Raw genomic sequence first — 23,268 nt, forward strand, 5'->3', positions numbered from 1 at the left:
CTCTTTTTTTGAAAAGTACAGTTAAATCCAAATTTTTCAAAGTACTTGAGTTTCACCTCCAGTTTTGTAAACCCCAGGGGATAAGATCAAAGCCCAGAGCAAAGAGGAGGGTTGGGAGGAGGCTGGGAAGAAGCCTTGCTCTCATTCTTCAGAGACCAAGTGCACCGTGGGCTGGCACCCAGGCCTCTACACCTCCTCACGGAGCCCTACAGGCCCGCCCTCCCCTCACGAGGACCGGGCGGTGCGGGCCCACCTGGATGACTTCTGATCTGCTAAGCCATCTGGTCACAAGCCATGTTCCCCGGTGTCTCAAGGGCTGGAATATGGCTTTTTTTCACAATTGCCAAAAAACTAAGGTCCCTCCACTGCCTAGTTTTCAGGGGGAAAAAAAGGTATTTTTTGATAACAGATTTTGAGGCATTTTCTCAATTTTGTGTTTTTGGCCAATATTTTTTCCTGAAAACTTTAGTTCTTGCTATATTGCCTTCTAGGAATGAGAAAAATAAACAGATTACAAATGCATAGTAATGGGGAGATTAGAAGAAAGCCGTCAAGGCAGCAATGATTACATTCCCAGAAAAAAGTTCCTGGGCAAATCTGCTAATTCCCTCGGCAGAGGGGGCAGGTCCCTGCCCCCGAGATGGAAGGGTTTTGGGACAGAGGCGGCCTGGCCCGTGAACATGCTCCTGGTGAGGTGGCGGTGCCGGCACACGTACAGACACACAAACGGCGCACACATCAGCAGATCCGTACTCAGTGTCTCTGAGAACCACGCGTGGTCCTGGGCACCATAGGAAGTAACGGAACAACATATAACCCTGTTTCCATGGATCTGGTTGGAGAACCGAGGTCCAGGAGGCAGCTGGGGAGCACGCTGTAGTTGAGCGCTGGTTCTCTGCTTATAGATGGAACCCTGGGAGAGCTTGGAGGAGAGGTATCAGGAAAGGTTGCAGGGAGGAGCTGAAGTGTAAGTAAGACTCAGTTCAATGCATCGTCGCTCCCAAGTGCCTAGAATGCTAAGAAGCCCGTGGGCCTTTCGGGGGGCTGATGTCGAAAAGAACCAGCTTCGGGAGCTGGAAGCACTGGGCAGGGTTCCCAGGCCTGCCCCTCCCAGCTGGTTTTGGGCAAGTCTCTTCACCGCTTTCTGTGCAACTTTCACCACCCACCTCCTTCCTCGTCAATCATCGTCGTGGAAATCGATGTCTCCCGAGCGGCAGAGGCATTGTTTAAATTGGTTATCAGCGATCTTTTCATGAGTCAGGTGATGAGCGAGCCGACAGCCTGCCGTCTCCGCCAGCACCGCCCAGGGCCCCAGGGGGCGCGTGCGCCTCTGCCGCTGACGCCACTTGTTTTCCACCAGCCACGGCGTGCGCCGCGGGCGCAGCCGAGGGCCGGGACCCACGGCTCTCAGTGTCGTGGGAGACAAAATGGAGGTAACGCTGCAGACTTCACCTCTGAGAGCGTTCCACCGGCCAGCCGCATGCGGGCCCCTTTGGGAAACAAGAGTCCACCTCACCTTGTCTGGTGAGCACTCACTCTCACCAAGCAATGGAGATACAATAAGACACAAACCCATCTGTTAAAAAATAAAAATCAAAGTACTCAGTCCAGTGGGGAGACAGACCTGTGAACCAGTAATTCTACAGCGTGATCAGGGCAACTGTGGAAGGACTTATGAGGCTCTGGGTCAATGTAGAGAAGGGAGGGCTTCCCAGAAGAGGCGCCATCTAAACTGGGTTTAGCAGGTGAACAGACATGTGCCAGGTGAAGGTGGCAAGGGTGTCACAGGCAGGAGGAAGGTACAGAAGCACGTGGGGCGCTGGGAGGACCTCAGAACGGCTGCAGCGAAAATAAGAGCAAAGCGCCTCGGATTGGGGTCCCATTCTGACCTCCCCGGAGCCGCACGGCCCTGTTGGGGTCCCGCTTGCTGCTCGTTTTCCCTGGTAAAGCTCCTTCAGGGCCATCTCTTTGGGGAAGTAGGGAGGAAAAGAAGACGATAATTGGGTAATAAAGAGGTCTCCAGGCAAGTAACCTCACTGGACCTGGAAACAGATTAGCACTTGAGTCGCAGAGCTATTCACCCGGCTGCCAGGGACAGCGCTGCCAGACCTAGAGAGCACCGCTGACTGGGCTTTCCCGGTCAGCACCTGTGACCCACAGCAGGCTGGGTAAATGGGACCGCACGCGTTCGATGGGACTTGCACCCTCCTTCAGTTTCTGCTTGCCTGGGGTTCCAGTAGGTCCACAGGGCTTTGCAGTGGGCCGGAAGTTCCCCATCACTCGGGGTTACTTTTCAGCTCTAAAGTACCAGGGTCCAGATGGACCACGCCCTCCCCTCCCAGTCACAGAGCTGGGTGGGCCACCCACCTTGGACGCCGGCATCCTTCACACAGAAAGTCTCCAGCTCGTCCCCGCTTCTGTGAAACTGCTACCGGTTGCTCTGTGTCATCGTGGGCAGGTTACCTACCTAACCTCTGTGTGCCTGTTTCCTCGTCAGTACGTGCCTAATGGACACCTGATTAGGGATGTGGATGCAGTAACTGAGCCAGTCCCTGCAGGACTCAGGGCCAAGAAAGTTTAGCTGTTACTTTTCTCATTATTATTTTAACATTATTTACCTCTCCACAAAAGTCTAAACTTCTGGAGGCCAGGAGAAAGAACCCAAAAATGAATTCTGCAGGTTTCAGGGAGGCGGGGGAAGGCCGCCCTGGGTGTCTCTGCTTCCTTGTTCCCCACCCGCCAGCCTCCCCGGGTCAGTACCTTAGCGTTTGGGCATGAGCTGAGTGGAACATTCCCCTTCAGATGGAAAATCTGCTCAACAGCGTGCTAGGGAGAGGCCTGTGCTAGAGACAGCGAGCTTCTTAGCTTCGTGGGAAGATCGTCATTGGCGTGGCTCTCACTGTTCCACAGAGCTGCAGAGAGAGAGAGAAGAAGGGGGCAGAAAAAGCACTGAGTTAATGAGTCTGCGGTCTAGGGTCTGCTGGGAGGTCGGGTAACTGTAGATAAATACTGGCGTCAGAGGTAACAGTGCAGGGTTTATGTAACCCCTGCCCGTTCTACACAATGAAACACCCACCGGTGAGAGTGTTAGATTCGAATGGTCAGGGCGCTGTGCTCAGATCCCAGCTCTGCCTTGGCTGGCTCTTCCCCCACCACCGACCATTTCTGCCTGCTGTTTCCTGCCTGAGAAACGGGGAGGTAGAAGGCTTGTCTGTCTGCTGACGTCCAGGCTCTCCAGTCAGGCTGCCTGTCCCCCACCCACCTGTGCACCCCGGGAAGGACGCAGAGGCCTGGCCCTGACTCCCCAGCCGCAGGACACTGGAGTTCCTAGTTTTAGAGCTCAGAGGAGGGCGGCCAGCGGGCCCGGCTGCTAAAACTAGGCGGTGTGCTTGGTGTTCTTTCCGAGAGGTATGTGACCTCACGGGTTGTCTGTCTCTCTGGACCAAGGGGACTGCGCTGGCTCTGGGGATAACTGGGGAGGAGGGGTGCCGGGAGAAGGGTCACAGGGTACATGTGAATGTGCAGCTCCCGGTGTGGGGTGATCGTGAGATAATTGCATGTCCCAGGTGTGCTGGCAGGCAGGGGGCCAGGGGCCGAGTGCGGAGAGCAGCCAAGAGGGTAGTTATCTCCTAATTGCTGCTTGTGCTGGAATGTTTTATTCCATTTAGAAAATGGTCTGATTGTTTTGATTTTTTTTCACGGGGTAGAAAAACAGCCAGGTGGGGTCTGTCCAAGCCGTGTGGGTGGTGTTCTCTAATTGCTGGGCTGGACTTTCTTTTGCCAATTAGGTGGCTTCTTTAGACCTGCCCTTTTATAACCTGATTACTACATGGGGCAACTCGGTTTTGTATAACCTCTTTCATACCGAGCAGAGTTGCTTTCAACATGTCAGTTCCAACTTGGCACATATGGGTGCTTTCAACAGCCTGTGCTCAGACTGAAATCAAAATCAGATCCTGACTTAAATGAAAAGGAACATAGGGATGTCTTCTCCCCGGTGGTGGATTCTGTCAGCATCCATACCTTGTTAGAGGTCCCCTTCACATCTGTGTGTTGGCTGTTTGGGTTGAAAGTACAGTGGCTGAGCAGATTCCCAGCTAAAAGGAGGTGTTCATTGAGAACTTACGGTTTTTCTTACACCACTTACAAAAGTTAACTCAAAATGAATCATACACCTAAATGTAAACATTAAAACTATAGAACTCGTAGAAGAAAATATTTACTCTTAGAGTAAATGTTTATGACCTGGGGTTAGGCAAAACCTTCTTAGATATGACGCCAAAATCACAAACAACCATAACAACGAAAAAATTGGACTTCATCAAAATTAAAAACTTCTGTGCTATGAAGGATACCATCGAGAGAGTGAAGAGGCAACACACAGAATGGGAGAACATACTTGCAAGTCTTATACCTGAAAAGGGACTTTTATCCAAAGTAGGTAGAGAACTCTTATAACTCAATACTAAAAAAGGCAACCACTTTTTAAATGGGCAAATGATTTGAACAAACTTATCGCCAAAGAAGATGTACAGCTGGCCCGCAGGCACATGAAGAGACGCTCAACTTCATTAGTTGTCGGGGACGTGCAAGTGAGAAACAATGAGATGCCACTTCACGCCCACCGGGATGGCCAGAACGAGGAAGAAATACCAAGTGTGGCGAGGCCGTGGAGAGCCAGGGCCCTTAGATACTGCTGAGTGGAGTGGAACATGGTGCAGCTGCTTCGGAAAACAGTCTGGAAATTCCTCAAAATGTTCAACACAGAGTCACCGTATGACCCAGAACTTCCCCTTCTGGTTATACACCCAAAAGGAGTGAAAGCAAAAAGATATCTGCACACCCAAGTTCACAGTAGCATTACTCACCATACCGTAACCCAAAGATAGAAGCAACCCAAGTGGCCATCAGCTAATGAGCGGGTAAGCAGGATGCGGTTTATCCGTACAATGGAGGTCGCTTGGCCTTAAAAGGAATGAAAAACCTACGTGTGCTACAACACAGATGAACCCTGGATGCAAAAATGAAAGCAGCCAGTCACAAAGGACGACACATTGTTATGATCCTATGAAACGTCCAGGACACACAAACCTGTAAAAGCAGAAAGCAGATTTGTGGTTGCCTCGGGTTGAGGGGCAGGGGAGAAGCGGGCAGGGGCCACTAATGAGTACGGGGTTTCTTTTGGGAATGATGAAAATGTTCTAAAACTGGATTCTGATGACAGCTGCACAATTCTGTGACTTACTAAAAACCACTAAGTTGTGCACTATAAATGAGTGAAATGCGTGGTATGTGAACTGTATCTCAATAAAGCTATTTAAAAAGAGAATTTATGGTTTATCGAGTTACTACATTCATTCTTGTAAGTCAGCACTTGGCCGTCCTCTGCCGCTCAGAGGAGAGAGATGCAGTCAGTAAGTACTTCGTGGCCGCATAGAGAGTGAGTTGGAAGTCCGATGCTTGGAGCACAAAGCAAGGCGCAGATGCAGGATTTACCTTCTAGGAGCTTCTGTTCAAATGAAGAAGCGAAGATCACAACAGGTGCGTAAGTAGCAAAACAGATCCCACTCGTAACCACCTGTGCCCGTCCTTGTCCCCCTGAAGCCATTCTCACCAGCTGCTTAGAAAACCAGCAGCTACGCCGGCTAGAGTTCAGAGCCAGTGGAGGACACAGAGTGTCTGTTATACCCAGAGTAACATGTACATATTTAAAATACTGCCCCTGCCTACCTCATGGGGCTCTTGTTTGCGTCACACATTGGGACAGCAAGTGTGCAAGTCCTTTGAAGTCAGAGAAAGCCATCGGGTTACTATTATTTTGCTTACTTTATATCCTTCCTGAAGTCTATGGACAGGCATGTTGAGAGAGGTTAGTTCATTCAGTGACAGTTGTTGAATGCCTGCTGTGTGCAGGGACTGAGTGGGAGCGCCAGGCAAGGAAACACAGAGTGACAGTCGCTGATGAAAGTGCTCCGCTGGCGGGAGTACGGGGCGCTCACAGGGCATACTGCGGAGGGCACTTACCTTAGACGTGGGAGGCCAGGGAAGGTCCCCAGGAGAAGCACCGTCTAAGCTGAGTGAACCCGGCGAGCGGGGTGGGAGGCACGCTCAGGAGAGGCAGTCTGCCAGAGACGCTCCTGGCCCTTTCCTGCACCTTACTTGTTGGTCTCCTTCACCGTCGCCCTGTGCAATAAAGTATGATCATCTCCATTTTACAGACTAGGAAACTGTAAACTGCTCGGCGTTTAAAGGACTCTCCCAAAGACAAAGTGGATAAGTAACTTTTAGAGCAAGAACACTCTCCCAAGCGCCGCTGCTCCTTCGAAGGATACAAAACCATGTTTTATACCGTCTTTTTTCTGAGTACAGAAACACTCATACGTGATCGTTGTTGAAAAATTAGAAAAAATATTTTAAAAAACTGTTTAGTTATTCACGATCCTGAGACTGCAGACAGGGTGGTATGTAGCTGCCTAGCCTTCAAATTGAATTATGCTGGTTCAGAACCCGTTTTGCACGAAAATACATTAGTTTCACTTCACACTCTCCTATGTGATGACTAGTGGTTATCATGTCCTCTCTCCACCTTACAATTATGTGCCCAATCACATGGTGGAGCTTTAGGTGTGTTTCTCCAAATTTGTGTTATTATAACCAATTTTGTGATGAACATTTTTGTACATCAATCATTGTCTCAATCTTTGATGACTTCCGCAGGCTAAGCTGTTAAAAGTGCAATTTCTGTGCCAAAGAGTATGCACATTTTAAGACCTGATTTAAATTCTCAGATTGTCTTTGGAAAAGCTGTAACCAATTATACTTTCACACTAGCATGTGAGTGTTTTCCTGTTTGTTACAAATATTGTCTTTAAACCTGTCAACTTGCTATCACATTCCTACTTTAGTTTCCATGTCTTTCCCTGTTGTTGAAGTTGGATTTTTCAATGTGTTTATGATCACTGTATTTAATGCCAATAGATGTGGTATTGATTTAAAAAGTGCACTGAGCCTTTAAACGATGAAGCTGACTTTGCAGACTGGAGGTGACCTGTGGAGAATACTTTCTGCCAAACCTTGTGACTTCACTGCTGGGGAGGGATGGTTTAGGTGCCCCGTGAGTGGGAAAGTGGCAGGAAGGAGTTATTTCTTAGATCTGATGACTGTTTTTCTCCATGTAGGTTCTTAAAGGTGGACAGGAAGCGCCCACAAAACCCAAAGGTCGTCCTAAAAAGAACTCCATCCCCACATCAGAAGAGATCGAAGCTGAGGAGAAGCTGAACAGCCAGGCCCAGAGCCAGGAGCCCAGGGAGCCCTCCCAGGGCCAGGAGGGGATCTGTGACACGCAGGAACCGAAAGCATGCGGTGTCCCCTTAGAAGTGGCCGAGCCCCCCAGCCAGCCCCAGGAGTTGCCGGTAGCCTCTTCAGAACCCCCACCATCAAGCTAAGATAAAGCTCCTTTTGGGGAGAAGGGGACTGGGAAGAAGGGAAAGAGAGAAGGCAGGGAGAACGGGGGGAGGAAAGCTTCCAGGAGCCGGGTGGCCTGGGGGAGACGACACCGCGGGCTCCCGGCTTCCTCCCCACAGGTCTCGCGTGAGCATCTGGGGAAGACTTTAGCCCCGGATGCCCCCGACTAAGGGAGACAGTGCCTTGGAACTGCCTGCCCCAGCTGGGGGGAAGCCGCGGGGCTGCCGGGGTCCAAGCCCCCCCCGGCGCGGTGGAGGGTGCTGTCTGCTCTCCCCTCCATCCTCTGGGCAGCCGGTCGTCAAAGCAGAAAGAGACGGAGGCCTGGGCAGCACGCCCGGGTTCCCTGCTGACTCAGCACTTACTTCTGTCGTTTTCAAACAGAATTTAATGTTTTTGGTTGTTGTTGGCTTTTTTTGGCGGGGGGGGGTTGGTGAGGGTGGGGAAATAGGATTTGGGGGAAGGGAGTTCTGAGTTAATAGAATAAAGTTTGTTTGTTTGAAGACACGCGTGCCTTTGTACCCATTATAAGATGGTCAGGTGACCCAAGAACTTGATAAACCTTGTTTTTCTTGCTTCATTAAGTTGCCATCCCTGAAGCTGCAATGCAGATAACTGCAATGTTAAGATGACTTTTATTTTTTAATTAAAAATAAATCTTTCAAAAGGATTGGGTGTGTTGTTTCTTCTGGGGAGTGTATTTAGCCCTTCTTGAATATGTCCTAAGGGAAGAGAGACCCAGAGATGGCCTAGCCCCCTGGGCTTTAATTTCCCAAGCAAGAACACTTACGACTGGGCCAGGCCACTGGCGTCCAAATACAGAGCAACCAAAGCAGCCCCAAGAGGCAGGGGAGCTGGGGCCCTGCTGGAGCGTCCAGCTTTAAAAGCTTCTTCAAAGAGGTGATAAATTCATAGGTTTCAAAAATCAGGCTATATAAAAAGTCTTGCTTCCCTCCTGCCCCTCTACCCAATCCCCACATCCCCTGCAGGGAACCACCTTTATTGGGTTTTGTGGCTTTTTCTGTATTAAGCAGCCATTAGGATGATGGCTGCAACTCTTAACAAAGGAGAATTTGAGAACTACTTGGCTACACGTGCTCTAGGATTCTGAACTTAAAATGATGTCCCACTTTCAATAAGGCCAGGAAAGAGGTAGCTTCCAGACTCCTAAAGTGAGAACTCTGACCCTGTGTCTTGTTCCACTGTCCCACAGACCGGCCCAGAGGCTCCATCCCACAGGGGGTCTTTGTCACAGTTCCCCCGATGTGTGCATTTGTGACGTCCGTGGGGCAGGTGCCCATCTTGTGGGCCGCCAACTAGCAATTACACAGGAACTCCCAAGTGTGGGCTTGGGAAATAGAAACTGACTTTAATAATGGCCTCACCTGGGAAGTCACACCTGTCCCGCGTTCTGTAGAACAAATCATATTCCCTTCACAGTTAAGCAGGAAGGAGCTGCTTGTTTTCAGTAACCTGGCTGCTGGCTTCCCTCCATTAACGTGGACAGTTTGGACTTGGCCAAGGCTGTGCCTGCCTTCCCTTGGCCGTTGGGAGCAACAGAGAGAAAAGTCTCTTTCTTAACTCTCTGAATAGACAAAGGAGGTAAGGATCTGGCCTCTGAGAACCAGTCTGTGCAGACCGCACCCAGCCGTCTGCAGAGTGTCTTGCTCTGGGCCCGCGGGAAGCTGCCTCCCTCAGCTCCAGCCCACCCCACGCAGCTTCATGGTCTGCCTGCCAGGCGGCGTCCCAGCGGCCAGTGTGAGCAGGTGAGTCTGTGCCAGCGTGGTCCCTCCTGAGGAACTGTTCTGCCCCGTTCCCCACCCCAGGAAGGCCTTCGTCCGGACGCTGTTCTCCTATAATGGTTCTCGGTCTCTGGCCCTGGTCTCTCGTACTGGCCGCCTCCTGCGTGTGTACCGTGACTGGCACCGCGCAGGTACACACACCTGGCCTTCCCGAGCCTGGGTGCTGGGCGCTGTTTCTGAACCCCAGCCCTGAGCCCCTGGCCTGCCATCTCTCGTATTGTTTCTGGGGCCTAAGGGTTGAAGGGATTAGTGGGGAACTTAAGAGCTTGGATTATCTCCCCCTCCTGTTTTGGAAGCCCCGAGCCCAAGGTCACCTCCACTGACAGGCCCAGGGCTTGTCCTCTGGCCTCAGCTCAGCACAGCTCGGCCCTGGGGCTCAAAGGTGGGCCAGGGCTGGGCCTTCCCAATGCAAGTGGGCACTGATTTGGGGCCGAGCCCTGCTCCACCTCCGCCTCCATCCTTCCCTTCTCCCTCCAGTTCCCAAGCCTTGTGCCCGGCACCCAGAACCAGCCCCACGGATTTCTTCTGGGGTGCCACTTCCTTACTTTCTCTGCCTCCTTCTCGAGGGCCAGGTCCCCCTCAAGTCATCTACCTCTGAGGACCCTGCTGAGCAAACACATTCCCTCCCTTCTCCGGCATCTGGGATGGTGACCCTGAGGGGTCAGTCTTATTTTGCAGTCTGGTCACCTGCTGCTTTCTGTTTCCCAGAAGAAGGGAGACACCGAGGCAATCTGACCACATGAGGAAGTGACCACGCGAGGCTTCAGCCTCCTGACTCTCGCACCGTCTCTCCCTGTGAGGACCGGCGGGCTCTTTACCAGCACTTCTAGCTGATGCTGCCCCCTCGGGGCTGAGAGCCAAGCCCGGGAGCTTCGCGTGCCCTCCCTCCGGCCTTGGAAACCAGTCTGCACCTTTTCTGGGGACGGGGGGACAGGGGGACGGGGGAGGCTTCTAGCAGCAGTCTCCCTGCCCTCAGCTTTGCCCTGATGCCAGGTTCAGAAGGGGCCCTTGCCGGTGACACGGGGCGGCAGCCGGGGACAGCTGCTTCTGCTCCCACCGCCTGGATTCCTGGGGCAGGTCCTGGGCCCTCGGTGCTGGCCCAACAATGCGTGCGTGTCTGGGGCACGGCTCCCCCGACTTGCGTCTCCATCATGAACAAGGTTTGCTGAGACAACACTCACCTGGCTGGACTCAGTCCCCAGGGGGGTCACACTGTGAGCTTCCAGCCCTGAACTAGGCTGAACAGATCTCTCAGAACCAACCGGAAGTTTGTCTCAGAGACTGGTCAGTTCTAGAATCATCTTAGAGAGGGGGCTCTGGGGACGTCAGTGACTTGCCCTGAGGGTTCCCCTGCCCTTCTCAGAGCCTTTCCACTCCATCCACCCGGCCTCGCCCCACACCTGGGCCAGGCCCGGGCTGGCGCTGGACTGCCGGGCACGAAGCGCTCTCCTCAACAAGCCGTGCTCGTCAGCCTGGGCACGTGCCGTCCACTCGGCAGCAAATGAGCAGGGACTTCGCAGGAGCAAGCCAGACTGTCCCCGGGTTCCCCCAGCAGCACACTCCTGCCTGATCCCTGGCCGTTTTCCACAGACACCACCTCAGTCTCGTCCCCATCACATGTCACGTGTGACGGATCCACTGAAGGGTGGGAAGCACTGCTCTGCGTGCAGAGACACACACACACACACACACACACACACACACACACACACACACACACCCCTCCGCTGCCCTTGCCAAGCGCTGCCTCATCCAGGCTTCTCTCTCCTCTTCTGAACCTTCCCGTCTGGCTCGGGGAGGCTGCTCCCCGGCCTTGCCTGTGCCCAGGAGACAACGTCCTCTTCCTTCCTGCCCCGGTCCCTCTCCCTCTCCCTTCTCAGCATAAGAGTCTGAAGCTACCTCTTCCTGTCCCTTCATTAACCTCACCTCTGCCCCAGCCTAACCTGTTCATTCCTCTCTCGCTGCTTCCTGGTAATGCATCCTTTGTCATCATCACTGTGGTCCTGCCATAGTTCCAGAGAGAACACGGATTTGTTTTGTCTCCCTGATAGAGTGTAAATTCCTTGAGGCTGTTTTTCAGTTTCTATGTTCTGAGTCTCTCTTTCTGCACGGAGACTGGGGCCTCCTGCTGACATGGTTCCTGGCCCAGAGCTTTTGAGTTCTCAGCAGAAGGGCGGGTCCAGCTCCCGGCCACAAAGCAACTCTCCTGTCACTGACCACTGCTGGTGCCAGCTCACTGGCTGCAGGGCTGGGAGATGAGAGGAAAAGCACAGCAAAGCATCTCTGTCATTTGTAGATACATTCCCACCACCCACGGGAAGCAGTGCCAGGCTGCTTCCACAGGGGCAGAGGGTGGGGGGCGACAGGGGCCCCCACTTGGTGGCCTGCAAGGCCAGGGGTCAGTTCACACCCCATCTTGCCAACTCTTCTGGGGAAAAGGTGTTGACGGGGCTCTGGGGAGGATGCCCTTGGAAGATTTTCCCCAAGGAGATCACAGGTGGGGTTGCAGCCAGCAGTCTGGGAGGAAGACGTTTACCAAGATGTTTGTCTCAAACAAAATTAAAGTCCTGTCTAGACCCAATCCCTATCTGTAGCTGGTGGTGGGTTGGGAGGCAGTGTGACCTGGCTCACGAAGCAAAGTTCAAAGGTGGCTGAAGGGGGATGAGGCGTTCTGGAGGATGAGGGGGACGAGGGGCAGCAATGGTGGGAAGGTGACAGCTGCCCCTGGGGCCCAGCTCTGAGCATCTTGGGACGGGTAGCACCAGACACATCCTTTCCCCCTGCAGAGGGGGCATCTGGGAGAGACGGCAGCCCCTTGAGAGAGGGCCCAGGCAGCCAGGTCAGAAGCCAGTGCAGTCCTCTGCCCTCAGAAAGCAGGGTGCCCGGGGCCTTGAGGGGCCCAAGTGGCATCCTCCCAGATTCAAGTCGGCAGGCATTTCCCCGGTGCCCACCCTGTGCTAGTGCTCAGGGCACGGAGGCTGGGGGCGGGGCGCAGGGGACACGTCTCTGCCCTCAAATAAGACAACATCTTGCTGACCTTACACGTCAGTGAGTTTCAGAGCAAGGGCAGGGATTCGAGGGCGAGTGTTGTGGTGGGTACACCTGCCCCTAGCCTGTGAGATGGCGTCCTTCCAAGGCAGGGAAGGTGACTCGTGGAAGACACGTCTCCACACACGTCCTCAGCAGGCTGAGCCGCTAAGAGTGGGTGAGTCTCCCAGGCAGGCCCCCTGTGCATCCGGGAGGGTGGGTACCACTGGGACAACAGGTGTTTGATCAGTTTGCCTGAATACACCTCTAATCCCAGACCGTCGCCCAAATCCTGGGCAGAGGGTGGTTTAGGGCAGCAGAAAGGTCCCGGTAACAGCCCCCGAAATCCGGGTGCGGATCCCGGGAAGGACAGGGCTCGGCGCCAGCCTGTTTTGGCCTCCCTGCGTCCCGCACTCGCCTGGCCAGAGGGCAGCGGCCACCGGGTGTGCGTCCTTCCTCCAGGTCAGCAGGGGCCACCAGGGAGCGGGGCGCACCCTGCCTGCTGAGAGCGCTGGCAAGTCTCCGTGACAGGCTCCTTTCATACCTGACCTCCTTTCCTTCCCAAACCCTCTTCCCTTCTGTTTATTTTGGTTACAGATTTATTAGACACACAGCTAAGTGCCCATTTAGCTCTGCAAACTGTCATCACGCCTGCTTCATGAATAAGATCATTCACTGACAAAACCCTTCAAACATTTTTTAAGAAGAAGGTGGGGAGGGACGGGGGAAGGAGAGGACAGGGAAATAGCGCCCCAGGGCAGTGAGGGGGCCAGGAACAACCGAAACTCAAGGGGCGCCTCTCCTGCCGCTCAAGAATGTCATCACGGCCTTGGCGCCGCCTCGAGTTCACCCTGTCTGTCAAGACATGTGTCATCCCACCTGCAGGATGGCGGGGTCTAGAGTTCACTCCTTTGTCCTGGCTGTGTGCACCTGCTGTAGGTGGTGGCCCAGAACCCCAAGGCCTGTCAGGAGAGTCCTCAGTCCGTGTGCTGTGATCCGAACCCTCCCGGTTCGGCCAGGGCTCCCCTCCTCCAGGTGGCATTTCTTCCCAGACACCTGGGGGCCCCTTACACACACCCACACGTAGCTCTGCCGAGAGAGCAGACCCTGGTCCCGGGTCTCCGTCCCTGACCCTATGCCAGGCCTCGCCATGAGGACCATTTACATCATCCCATCTAACCACCTGGGCAGCCACGAACACGGCCGCACTGTTACTATCTCCGCGCAGCAGGGGTGAAGCTGAGACAACGGCGAAGTGACTGGCACTGCTCCCTAATGACCCCAAACCGGCCTGCATTCCCTTCTAAGGAAGCTGAGGGGACAGCCTGATCTGAGGCTGGCAGACCCCTGTGTCCCTCAGCATCCCCTGCAGGGCCTAGGCCCCTGCTCCCACACAGCTGTAACTGGGGCACCTTTCACACCTGCCCTCACAGTGTGGGGTGCAGAGAGCAGATCTCGGTCTGCCCTTCGAGTGTGAGCGATCAAGCCCTCCACCCGCCCGCCCGGACCGGCAGCAGTCCTGCCCCACCCCGTCTACTGCGCCCCCAGAGGCTGGGAATAGTCCTCGTGTTGGGCTGTGTGGTCACCTGCAGGGCCCTGGAAAGGGGGTCTCACGTCTGGAGGAAGCTCGGTGGGAGGGGTCGTGTCTGAAGCAGAGTAACAGCCAGCGTCCTCACCACAGGACTACCAGCAGTGCTGGGGACACCGGCTCTACCCCAACGCGGGAGGGTCACAGTAGGAGCTGGCGGACCCTCAGCAGGACTGCCTGGAGTGCCGAGTCCTCTGTTCTAGCTCTGACGCGGGTGCTGCCCCGTCTCAGCCGTCCTGGGTGACCGCTGAGGTCCAGGTCAGCCCAGGAGCTCCAGTTCTGGACCCAGATCATCACCCCTCAGCCCCCCAGCCCCAGAGCCAGCCTTCCTTTACCTGCTCCTCCCTGTCCTCCACTCCAGGCTGCTCCTGCAGCCTTTCTTTCTTCTTACTTGCAGTGTATGTTCAGTGCAAGTAAATTCCGTAATATGAGAAAGTCACTATGAACCAAAGCAAGGTTCACAGATACAACATATAATCAAAGCAGATGTTCAACAAGCAAATATGAAGCAAGAAGGAGTACTCACTTACACATCCAAAAGCCTGAGCTGTGCTGAAGCTGACTGTATTTTTTGTACCGCTTTCTAAGGATGGCAAATATTTGCTTTTGTTACCAAGGCTACTGTGCCTGTCTGGGCCCCGGAACAGGGTCCAGTCATGGCAATCAAAGCATTCGAGGAGTACCTATTTCTTTTACAAAAAAAAGGCAAACACAGCGGCAACCGTACAAGACTTGCTTTGCAGAATCGAGCCTGTTTTAGACTGAGTGTCAAGTTCTAACTATTTAAAACACTGGCCGACACACACACTGTGCTTCAAAGCTAGCTTTATGCATACAGGTGAGAAAAAGTAATTACAAAAATAGCATAAGAGAATTTTTGTGAGCTCAATTCAGGTGAGTGTCTAATGTTGAATTTATCTCATTTTTCACTTCTTTCAAGATTTACAAAAAATGCTCAATGGACCTTTTAAATTTTTATATATTATTCTACACATGCTGAAATAAAAAGTACTAAATTTAAAGTTATTTGGGGCCATATTTTTGTAGTTAGAGGAATCTGACTCTCTTCTGGGGAATCGAAATGTGTAAAGGGAAATGCCCAGCTTGTAACCTTCTTGGCTTATAAGCAAGATTTAGTAATTAGCCTGGGTCTGGGGTAGTTTCCAGCCCATCATTACCCTGGCACAGGTCAATTACTTTCAGCAAGTCAAATGCAAAACCCCAGAGAAAACAATGTAGCTCCACGAGAACAGGGAAGGCTTATCAATGGAAACGTTTGCCCAGAGTAAGCCGGCACCAAACCAGAGCTGCTGAAACAACATGAAGCAGGTTCACAGCAGAAGCGAGGTTCCTGCTGCTGCACGCACAGACAGAGCCCGGAAGCTTTCCATCCTCTCTGATTATCTTACAGCCATCTAGACTGAACCAAAGCGAAAGCTGAGTCTCCTTTCCACGTTCTATTCTTTCACTCTAGAGGAAGGTAAAAATCTTTTCTTTTCACTTCCGAAGTGGAGTTTTGGGTGTGTATATTTCCCAAGCCACACTTAATATGTCTACATCTCTCTTCAGTCTTGGACGAGAAATTCCATTTGCCAGAGTTAGCACTGCACCCACTGTCCAGTTAAACCCCTCAGATGTTCCTCAAACCAATCAGATTAAGGATTCTCAATATTTTATGAATCATATTTGTGTCGATAAAATTAAGGGGTAAAATTTAGTAGATTTGGTAAGGATTTTTTAATTTCTTTTATTGCCATTCCAGACTTCAAGAAGCAGCTGTCTCGATTCTGGAAGATGGGGTTAGGGAAGTATAGCTGTTTTTTGACCAGAGCCGAGGCTATTAGTCCAAGTTTAAGGGCTGGTATGTCCCTTAAGTCTTTTTATATCTATAAAATGGTCTCTCTTTCATCTTTTTTCCCACTTGCCAATTGGATGTTTTGTTTCTACACATTAAAGAGATTGACATCAGTATGAATCCATGACATATTTTATCTTTTAAAAAAAGTGTTCCTAGCTCAGCCTTCAGAAAAGACCAAGAAACAAGGATTAACCCAGTGGCAGTGGAAACTCTGGACACCTAGATGATGGCTCCCACATTTTTTTTTTCCCACTAAAAGAAAACCAGGACTCTTGGAAATGGCTCATTCCGGGTCTGGGGAAGGAATTCCATAAGGTTGTCTTGGGATGTCTGCTTGCATTGGAAGGCAGTGAAAATATTAAACACCACCAGGCCATGGTAAAAGGATGTAAGGGACATAGAAACCAACTTGAAGAGGTGTCCACTGACTAAAAGTGGGATAATGCGAGTACTGGTCAGAATAGTAACTGGCTCTCTGTGTATCTTTTTTGGTGAGGTGTCTGTTAAGGCCTCTGTCCCATTTTTAATCAAGTTGTTTGTTTTCTTATTGTTGAGTTTTAAGTGTTTCTTATATATCTTGGACAGCAATCCCTTATCAGATACGTGTTTTACAAATATTTTCTCATAGTCTGTGGCTTGTATTCACATTCTCTTGGTCAGGCCTTTTGTAAAGAAGACGTTTTGATCTTAATGAAGTCCAGCTTATCGATTATTTCTTTCATGGATCATGACGTCAGTGTTGTATCTAAAAATTCACCACCAAACCCAAGGTCATCGAGATGTTCTCCTGTTACCTTCTAGGAGTTTTACCGTTTTGCATTTTACATTTAGGTCTCTGCTCCATTTTGAGTTAATTTCTATAAAGGCTAAGGTTCTGTGTCTAGATGCCTTTTTTTTTTTCCCAGCACATGGATACCCAGTTGCTCCACTTGACAGAAAGACTTGTCTTTTCTCTATTGCACGGCCTTGGCTCTTTTGCCAAAAATCAGTTGCTTATATCTGTATGGAACTATTTCTCCCTATTCTGCTCCATTTATCTGTTTGTCAGTTCTTTGGCCAATACCATACTGTCTTAATTACTGTAAGCTTCATAATAAGTCTTGAAATCACGCAGTATTAGTCCTCTGAATTTTTTCTTCTCTTTCAACATTGCCTTGGCTACCCTGGGTTTTCTGCCTCTCCCATATACACTTCAGAATCAGTTTGTTGATAGTTAGAAAATGACTTGCTGGGATTTTGATTGGGATTGCATTGAATCTATAAATCAAGTTGGAATAAGTTTTTTTTTTTTTAAAGACAAAGATAAAATTTTAAAGGGGAATTTCAAGCATTGGACGTTTATGAGGCTTTTCGAGGCTACTAGTGCTTTTCAGAGATCTGCGATGTCCCATTACAGCTGGTGCTGGGAGAGCACAGTTGTCTTTACCATTAGTTGTGATCTGGGGGACTGCAGACCTCAGGGCAATTTCTCTGGGCCACTGAGTATGGGTTTTGCCTCAAGAAGCAGTTGCTGACCCAGCCTGGATGCTCCTTCAGCCACTGTTCTCATTTCTTCTTCTCATGGTTGGGTTTCTTGAGCTGTCTAGACTCACTGTCTCCACATCGTCTCTTCCCATCCACTCCCAAATCTACCGCGTGTGGTCTTCTGCTGGCACTCCTCCATTCTTGCTGGCTACACGTGACTCTCTGATGGCCTCTCCGCGGGCCCCACATCATCAGCCACCCTCTCTCCCCTGAGGCTCCTCCTCTGTGGTCTCCATGTCCTGCTTCTCCCCTGCACTCCTGAACAACTTCTCCATCTCCTCCTCACACTCTCTCCCTCCATCAGTGCATTCACGTTGACGTTCTCCAGGACCGGCCTCAGGCCTCTCTGCACCGGGCAGGCTCATCCTGCTCCATGGCTTCAGTTATGACCTATATTACAGGTTTCTCAAACCGCCACCTTCAGTCAGGGTCATTTTCTTGAGAGCCTCTACCTCCACTTGCCAACAGGATGCCATCAGCTAGATGCCCTATCGGTATTTCAAACTTGACATCAATTTTTTTCCCCTTCCTCTCTCCTCCTAATTTGAACTTGTTCTTTTTTCTGTGCTTTCTGATAAACAGACCACAACCACTCTTATCAAAACCCTGGGAGCTCCCCTCAGCTCCTCTCTCTGCTTTATGCTCCCACGTCCAAACATCTACCAAGTTCTGTCAGTCGCTCTTAAATGTATCTTCAGTTGCTGATTGTCACATCCACCTGGCCCAGGCCCTTATCATCTTTCACTGCTGCAACAGCTTGTTAATCCATCTCCTGGCCTCCTGTCTTCCTTCCTTCCTACTCATTCTTTACTCTGCCCTAAAAGTAATCTTTCTAAAACACGTATCTGGACATGTAACTCCAGAGCTTAAACGCCTGTAAGGCCCCTGATATCCTGAGAGATAATGTCTAGCTTGCCCCACCAGGCCTTCACAAGCCCTCCTTCTGGGTCCCAGGTTCACATACTTCTCCAACCTCGCCCACCCGTCAAGAACCCCACTCTTCAGCCACGTTAAAATGCCTGCAGTTCCCGGAACCCTCTCTGGAGTTTCAGGTCTAAGTTGCTTCTCGGTTTCTGATTCTTAAGATACCTGGCTTGCCCTGCCCACCTGCTGGGCTCCACTATGTTTTCTAATTACTCGTTTACATGTCTGTGCCCACCGCACCCCACATCCCCACCAAGACTATGAAGCCTTGAGATGGGTAGGAGCCACTTTCCACATTCGTCTTTGTTTCCTGGGAGCCTATCTTGGTACCTGGAAATGTCTGTTGAGTGAATGAATGGGACAGGGTGACAGTGACACCTTTTAGTAAAGAGAAAAGTGGTGCTGATGTAAAACGAGAGATGGTCAATTATTTTGGGCAGAGGTGTGGAGAGAGCGTCCTGCCCTTACTCAGTGCATCCTGCCCTTCCAGACCCAGTCACTCAGGGGGCCAAGGAGCCATCAGGCACACACCAAATTTTTGTCCTGCTTCCACCAATCACCTGCCCCAAACCACGCTTGTCGTGAACTATTTCGGGGCCTCAGATTCCTCATTTGTAAAAGAAAAGGGTTGAAACAGGCATTTCTTTAACTCTCTTCAAGCTCCAGTAGTTTGTGTTTCTGTAGTGAGGAGTTGGAAACATAGAAGGAATAAATGAGGCTCAGGTATGAACAGCTTAGAAAGTCGAGGGAATCAGAAGAATAAAGAAGGAGAGGAGATACTCATGCATGGATAAAAGTTTCATTTTTTTCTGCAGAAGGTAAGAGGATGGCTAAGGCAAGAGAAAGACGCTGCTTGAACCTAGAGAAAGTGGCTTCAGAAGGAGACCTGTAAAGGAATCTGAGAAAAGGAGGTGATGGCAGTCACGGTAAAAGATGGAGAAAACATTAAAATGAGCAGCTCGTGTGGAAGAAGAGCCAACAGTTCTTGGAAGACAAATTGGTGGCGGAGAGCAAAGACGGACAGAGTTGCCTGCTGCTGTTTGTTGTGGAAACAGCAAGGCTGCGGGGAAGGAAACCCAGGCTCCTCCCCCCACTCCCAGACGGCCGGCGGCAGAGCGTGTCCGGTGAGCGGCAGGCTAGAGTTGTCGTGTGTCACCCGTTCGCCGCTGGCTACCTTCCCCGGGGTTGTCCTTTCTGACTAATGGCCAGAAGAACGCGGCAGATGAAAGCACACAGGGTCAGGTTACAGAGATAACCAAACAGAGCCAGGTGACCACGACCCGCTGGGCCGTCCTGAGTCATTGCCACTGACGGATTTTACACTAACGTAAAGGGATGAGGTAAGCCCAACACTCAAGGGAAAAATAACACCTCGTTGAGAAAAACCTGACTTGCACACAGCCCTTGAGGAAACTTACCCAGCCACGTAAGGGCATCCTGCATCCCTCTGGGGCCTCACTTTCCACATTTGTTAACGTGAAGAAGTAAAATGAAAGAAGCTGAGACTGAGACGTGATTGTAATTAACACACACGTTATAAAGGAGGGGCAGGGCATTTTCAGAGCTGGCCTCCAGAGACCCCAGCGTCAGACTGGGTGAAGCAGGGCTTCGGAAACTCACAACCCTGGGTACTGCTTTACCCTGCTTGGACACCCGTCTGTGAGACCTGCCCCAAGCTCTGCGGTGTGTCTTTTCACCTGGTTTGTTCAGAACTAAAAGGAAAGGGATGAGAATATAAGGACTTTCAAAGAGATGCAGAGGTGCACACAGCGGCAGGAGGAGCCACGAGCCCTTTCCCAGTCTAAGTTCTACACGTTCTATGATTTTCCCAGGTCAGCCATTCCACTACTTTTCCTCCCTAGTGAATTCTTTTAAAATCATGCCATGATACTTCCAAGCTTAAGGCAGGTTTGAAATTGAGATTAGGCTGAACAGCAGAGCTGAAAAGGGAAAATGTATTAAAATAGTAGATTCAAATTGCTGTGAAGCCAGTGGGAGACCAGCATAAAGCCGGAAGGGTCCACGTGCGGAGAACACGAAGACAGGATATCCCTTTGGCCCAGAGATGACCTTCGCACCTTAGAGGTGCAGCCTGCTTGGGCCAAGACTCCCTTCCCCGGAAGCTCCAGGCCTAGTCCCTGACTGAGGCCCTCCAGGCCTCCATGAACTTAAAGCACAGGTTGGTCTGTCTCTCCGGCTGGGCTATACGCTCCGCCAGGCAGAGGCCATGTCTGCCTTGCCCACATTTGTGTCTCCCAAATAGGAGCTCAATAAACACATGCTGAATGACTGAAGGAAGGAACGACAGCCTGCTGCCACGCACCTTTCGGCATGGTCCAGAGTCACCAGGGAGCAAGTGGAAAGCGCATGTCACAGTCGGGTACCCACATCTGAAGACTAACATCTTTGGAAGGTGAGGCCTGGACATCTGCTTTTTTGTACAGATCACAAGCTAAGAATGGCTTTATTGTTTTAAAGGGGTTGAGAAGAAGAAGAGAGGAGGAGGAGGAGACGGAACTTTGGCACACCCAGCTGTACAACCTAACGCTCTGCACATCAGTTTCTACATCTGAAAAGTGGGATAATGACAGTAAATACCTTGCTGACTGTTATGAGGATGTGGAAAGGGCTCGGACGAGTGCCCAGTGCAGAGTAAGGGCTATGTGACTGATACGTGGAGCACAAACAGCAGTGAGACCCTGTAATGATGTACTTCACCTGTCAACTTAGCTAAGCTACGGTGCTCGGTTGGTTGGTCATTGCTGCTGTGAATATATTTAGGTGTGATTAACATTTAACAATCATTGGAAAACTGTATGAAGTTTGCTTAAAGAAATAAAACAGAACTACCAAAGGGTCCAGAAATTCCACTTCTGGGTATTTATCTGAAGAAAACAAGAACACTAACTCATAAAAGATACCTGCACCCCCACAGTCACTGCAGGATTATTCACATTAGCCAAGATACGGAAGCAACCTAAGTGCCCACTGACGGATGGATGAATAAAGAAAATGTGAAATATTTTAAAATATAATTCAGCCACCAAGTGAAATAAGTCGGACAGGAGAACAAAGATCATATGATCTCACTTATATGTGGAATTTAAAATAACCACCCCAAAAAACAAAAAACAGCCAGCTCATGGTTACAAAGAACAGACTGGTGGTTGTTGGAGGTGGAGGGTAAGAGTGGTAAAAATGGGTGCAGGTGGCCAAAAGGTACAAACTTCCAGTTGTAAAATAAGTCCTGGGGATGTGACGTACAGCATGGTAACTACAGTTAATAATACCGTATTGCATATTCGAAAGTTGCTGAAATAGTCTTAAAAGTTCCCATCACAAGAAAAAAATTTTGTGCCTATGTACGGTGATGGTGGTTAATAAGATTTACTGCCGTGATCATTTTGCAGTATATACAAGTATCCGATCATTATGCTGCACACCTGAAACTAACAATGTCACGTGTCAATTCTATCTCAATAAAAAGAAATCTTAAGTAGGCAAACTACAGGAAAAAAATAACCCATTTTCAATCAGCAGCCAACTTTGAGTGAAGTGGATTATCCTCCATCATGTGGGTGGGCTCCACCCAATTAGTTGAAGGCTTTAAGTAAAAACACTGAGGCCCCCAAAAGGGAAGAAATTCCTCCAGACGACAAACTGCATCAGCTCCTGCTGGAACTTCCAGCCCAGCAGCCTGCCTGACAGATTTAGGACCTGCCAGCCCCACGACTGTACGAACCAGTTCATCTCTCTATCATTGCTACCCACGGATCATCTGTACCTTCTATTGGTTCTGTTTATCTGGAGAACCCTGTGCAACACTGATGCCAAGACCCACTACAGCTCCTGATTCACACGCTGCAGGGGAAGAGCTTGTTTGCCTGCCCTGCATTGACTGTTTTCTTCTGCCTTCTTTTCTTCGTTTGCTTTGTCTCTGTCTTTCATGTTGGAGACCATCCTCATCCATAATCCCTGCCTGACCGTGGAAACAATGTATCATGTAGTTGATGGAAACTGCGGGTAGGGTTATCAGCCAGTCGGCTTTATTTACTGTAGGGTTTCCAGGCATGGACTTGAACTCTTCTGGGGGGAAACTATGTTTGTATGTTGTTGGGAGTGAAAGAATTTATCAAAGAAATAAATGTGGTCATATTTCCAAGAATTTAAGTACATTAATTTCTAGATGAAGAAAGCCTACCATACGCTCAGCACATGAATGAAAAAAAGACCCACATCAAGACAACGGTCATGAAAGCCTGGAACATTGAAAACACAGGAAAAGTGCTTGCGTATGTTTCCTGGAGCATGTTTGCGAGTGTCTCTAGAACAGACACCTAGAACTGCTGGTGTCTGCTAGACTGCACATCACCGGATTAGCAGATATTGCCACATCGCTCTCCTGTGTATACCCACTGACAGCAGTGAGTGGGAGTGTAATCACACTTGCTGTTTTGCAATCTAATTGTTGTGAATGATATTTAATTATCATTTTAATTTGCATTTTTCTATTTATTAGTGAGGTGGGGCATATTTCCACATATTTATTGTTCAGATTCATTTCTTTGTGAATTGCTTGTAAATATCCTTTGTTCATTTTTCTTACTAATTTGCATAGTTGTTTATGTATGATAGATATTAATCCTTTTTTAGTTATAATGTGTTACAAAAGTCTTTTCCCACTGAATAGCTTTTCTCTTCACTTTGTGTTTCTAATGTTCTCTATATTTTCTTCTAAGTTTTGAATGTTTCTTTTCAAAAAATTAATACCTCTGGATTATACCTTTTTTGTGTATTATTTAGAATAGGGATCCAGCCTTCCTCCCATTCAGATAGGCATCGTTCCTTAAGTAGCCATTTTCCACTGACTTGTCATGACACCGAGCTGAGGGATACACATACCTGGATCTCTGTCTGGGTTCTCTGTTCTCTTTGTTTGTCTTTGCATATCCATGTTACAGTCCCGTGCTCATTTAATTACTTTACTTTCTAGTGAGTCTATCTGGTAAGATTAATTCTTCTCCATCGTCTCTTCATCTATACAATTGCTTTGGATATTTTTAAACATTAAATTTAGAATTAGA

The 23,268-nt window shown here is 50.1% G+C and overlaps 1 protein-coding gene and 1 long non-coding RNA gene across 8 annotated transcripts in view; one reads left to right on the forward strand and one right to left on the reverse strand.

Annotated features, from left to right (window-relative positions):
• The window catches only part of BARX2 (BARX homeobox 2), a 64,549-nt gene extending 56,418 nt beyond the window's left edge, over window positions 1-8,131 (forward strand). For both annotated transcript variants that reach the window (XM_045518728.2, XM_010957863.3), the window contains one exon: window positions 7,179-8,131. In XM_045518728.2, coding sequence (XP_045374684.2) covers window positions 7,179-7,445 — 267 coding nt within the window. In that variant the 3' untranslated portion in view covers window positions 7,446-8,131. The remainder of the gene's footprint in view (window positions 1-7,178) is intronic.
• LOC105071240 (uncharacterized) overlaps window positions 1,314-23,268 on the reverse strand; it is a 95,555-nt gene continuing 73,600 nt past the window's right edge. For 4 of the 6 annotated variants that reach the window (XR_012503852.1, XR_012503853.1, XR_006725827.2 and 1 more), the window contains 2 exons: window positions 6,025-6,183; window positions 2,440-2,912 (listed from right to left, as the gene is read on the reverse strand). This is a non-coding gene — a long non-coding RNA (uncharacterized LOC105071240). Of the gene's footprint in view, window positions 1,577-2,439; window positions 2,913-6,024; window positions 6,184-23,268 lie in introns of those variants that run through there. The other 2 variants (XR_012503851.1, XR_012503854.1) reach the window with 2 other exon arrangements.

This window comes from Camelus bactrianus, chromosome 33 (assembly GCF_048773025.1).
Source record: "Camelus bactrianus isolate YW-2024 breed Bactrian camel chromosome 33, ASM4877302v1, whole genome shotgun sequence".
Lineage (NCBI taxonomy): Eukaryota > Metazoa > Chordata > Mammalia > Artiodactyla > Camelidae > Camelus > Camelus bactrianus.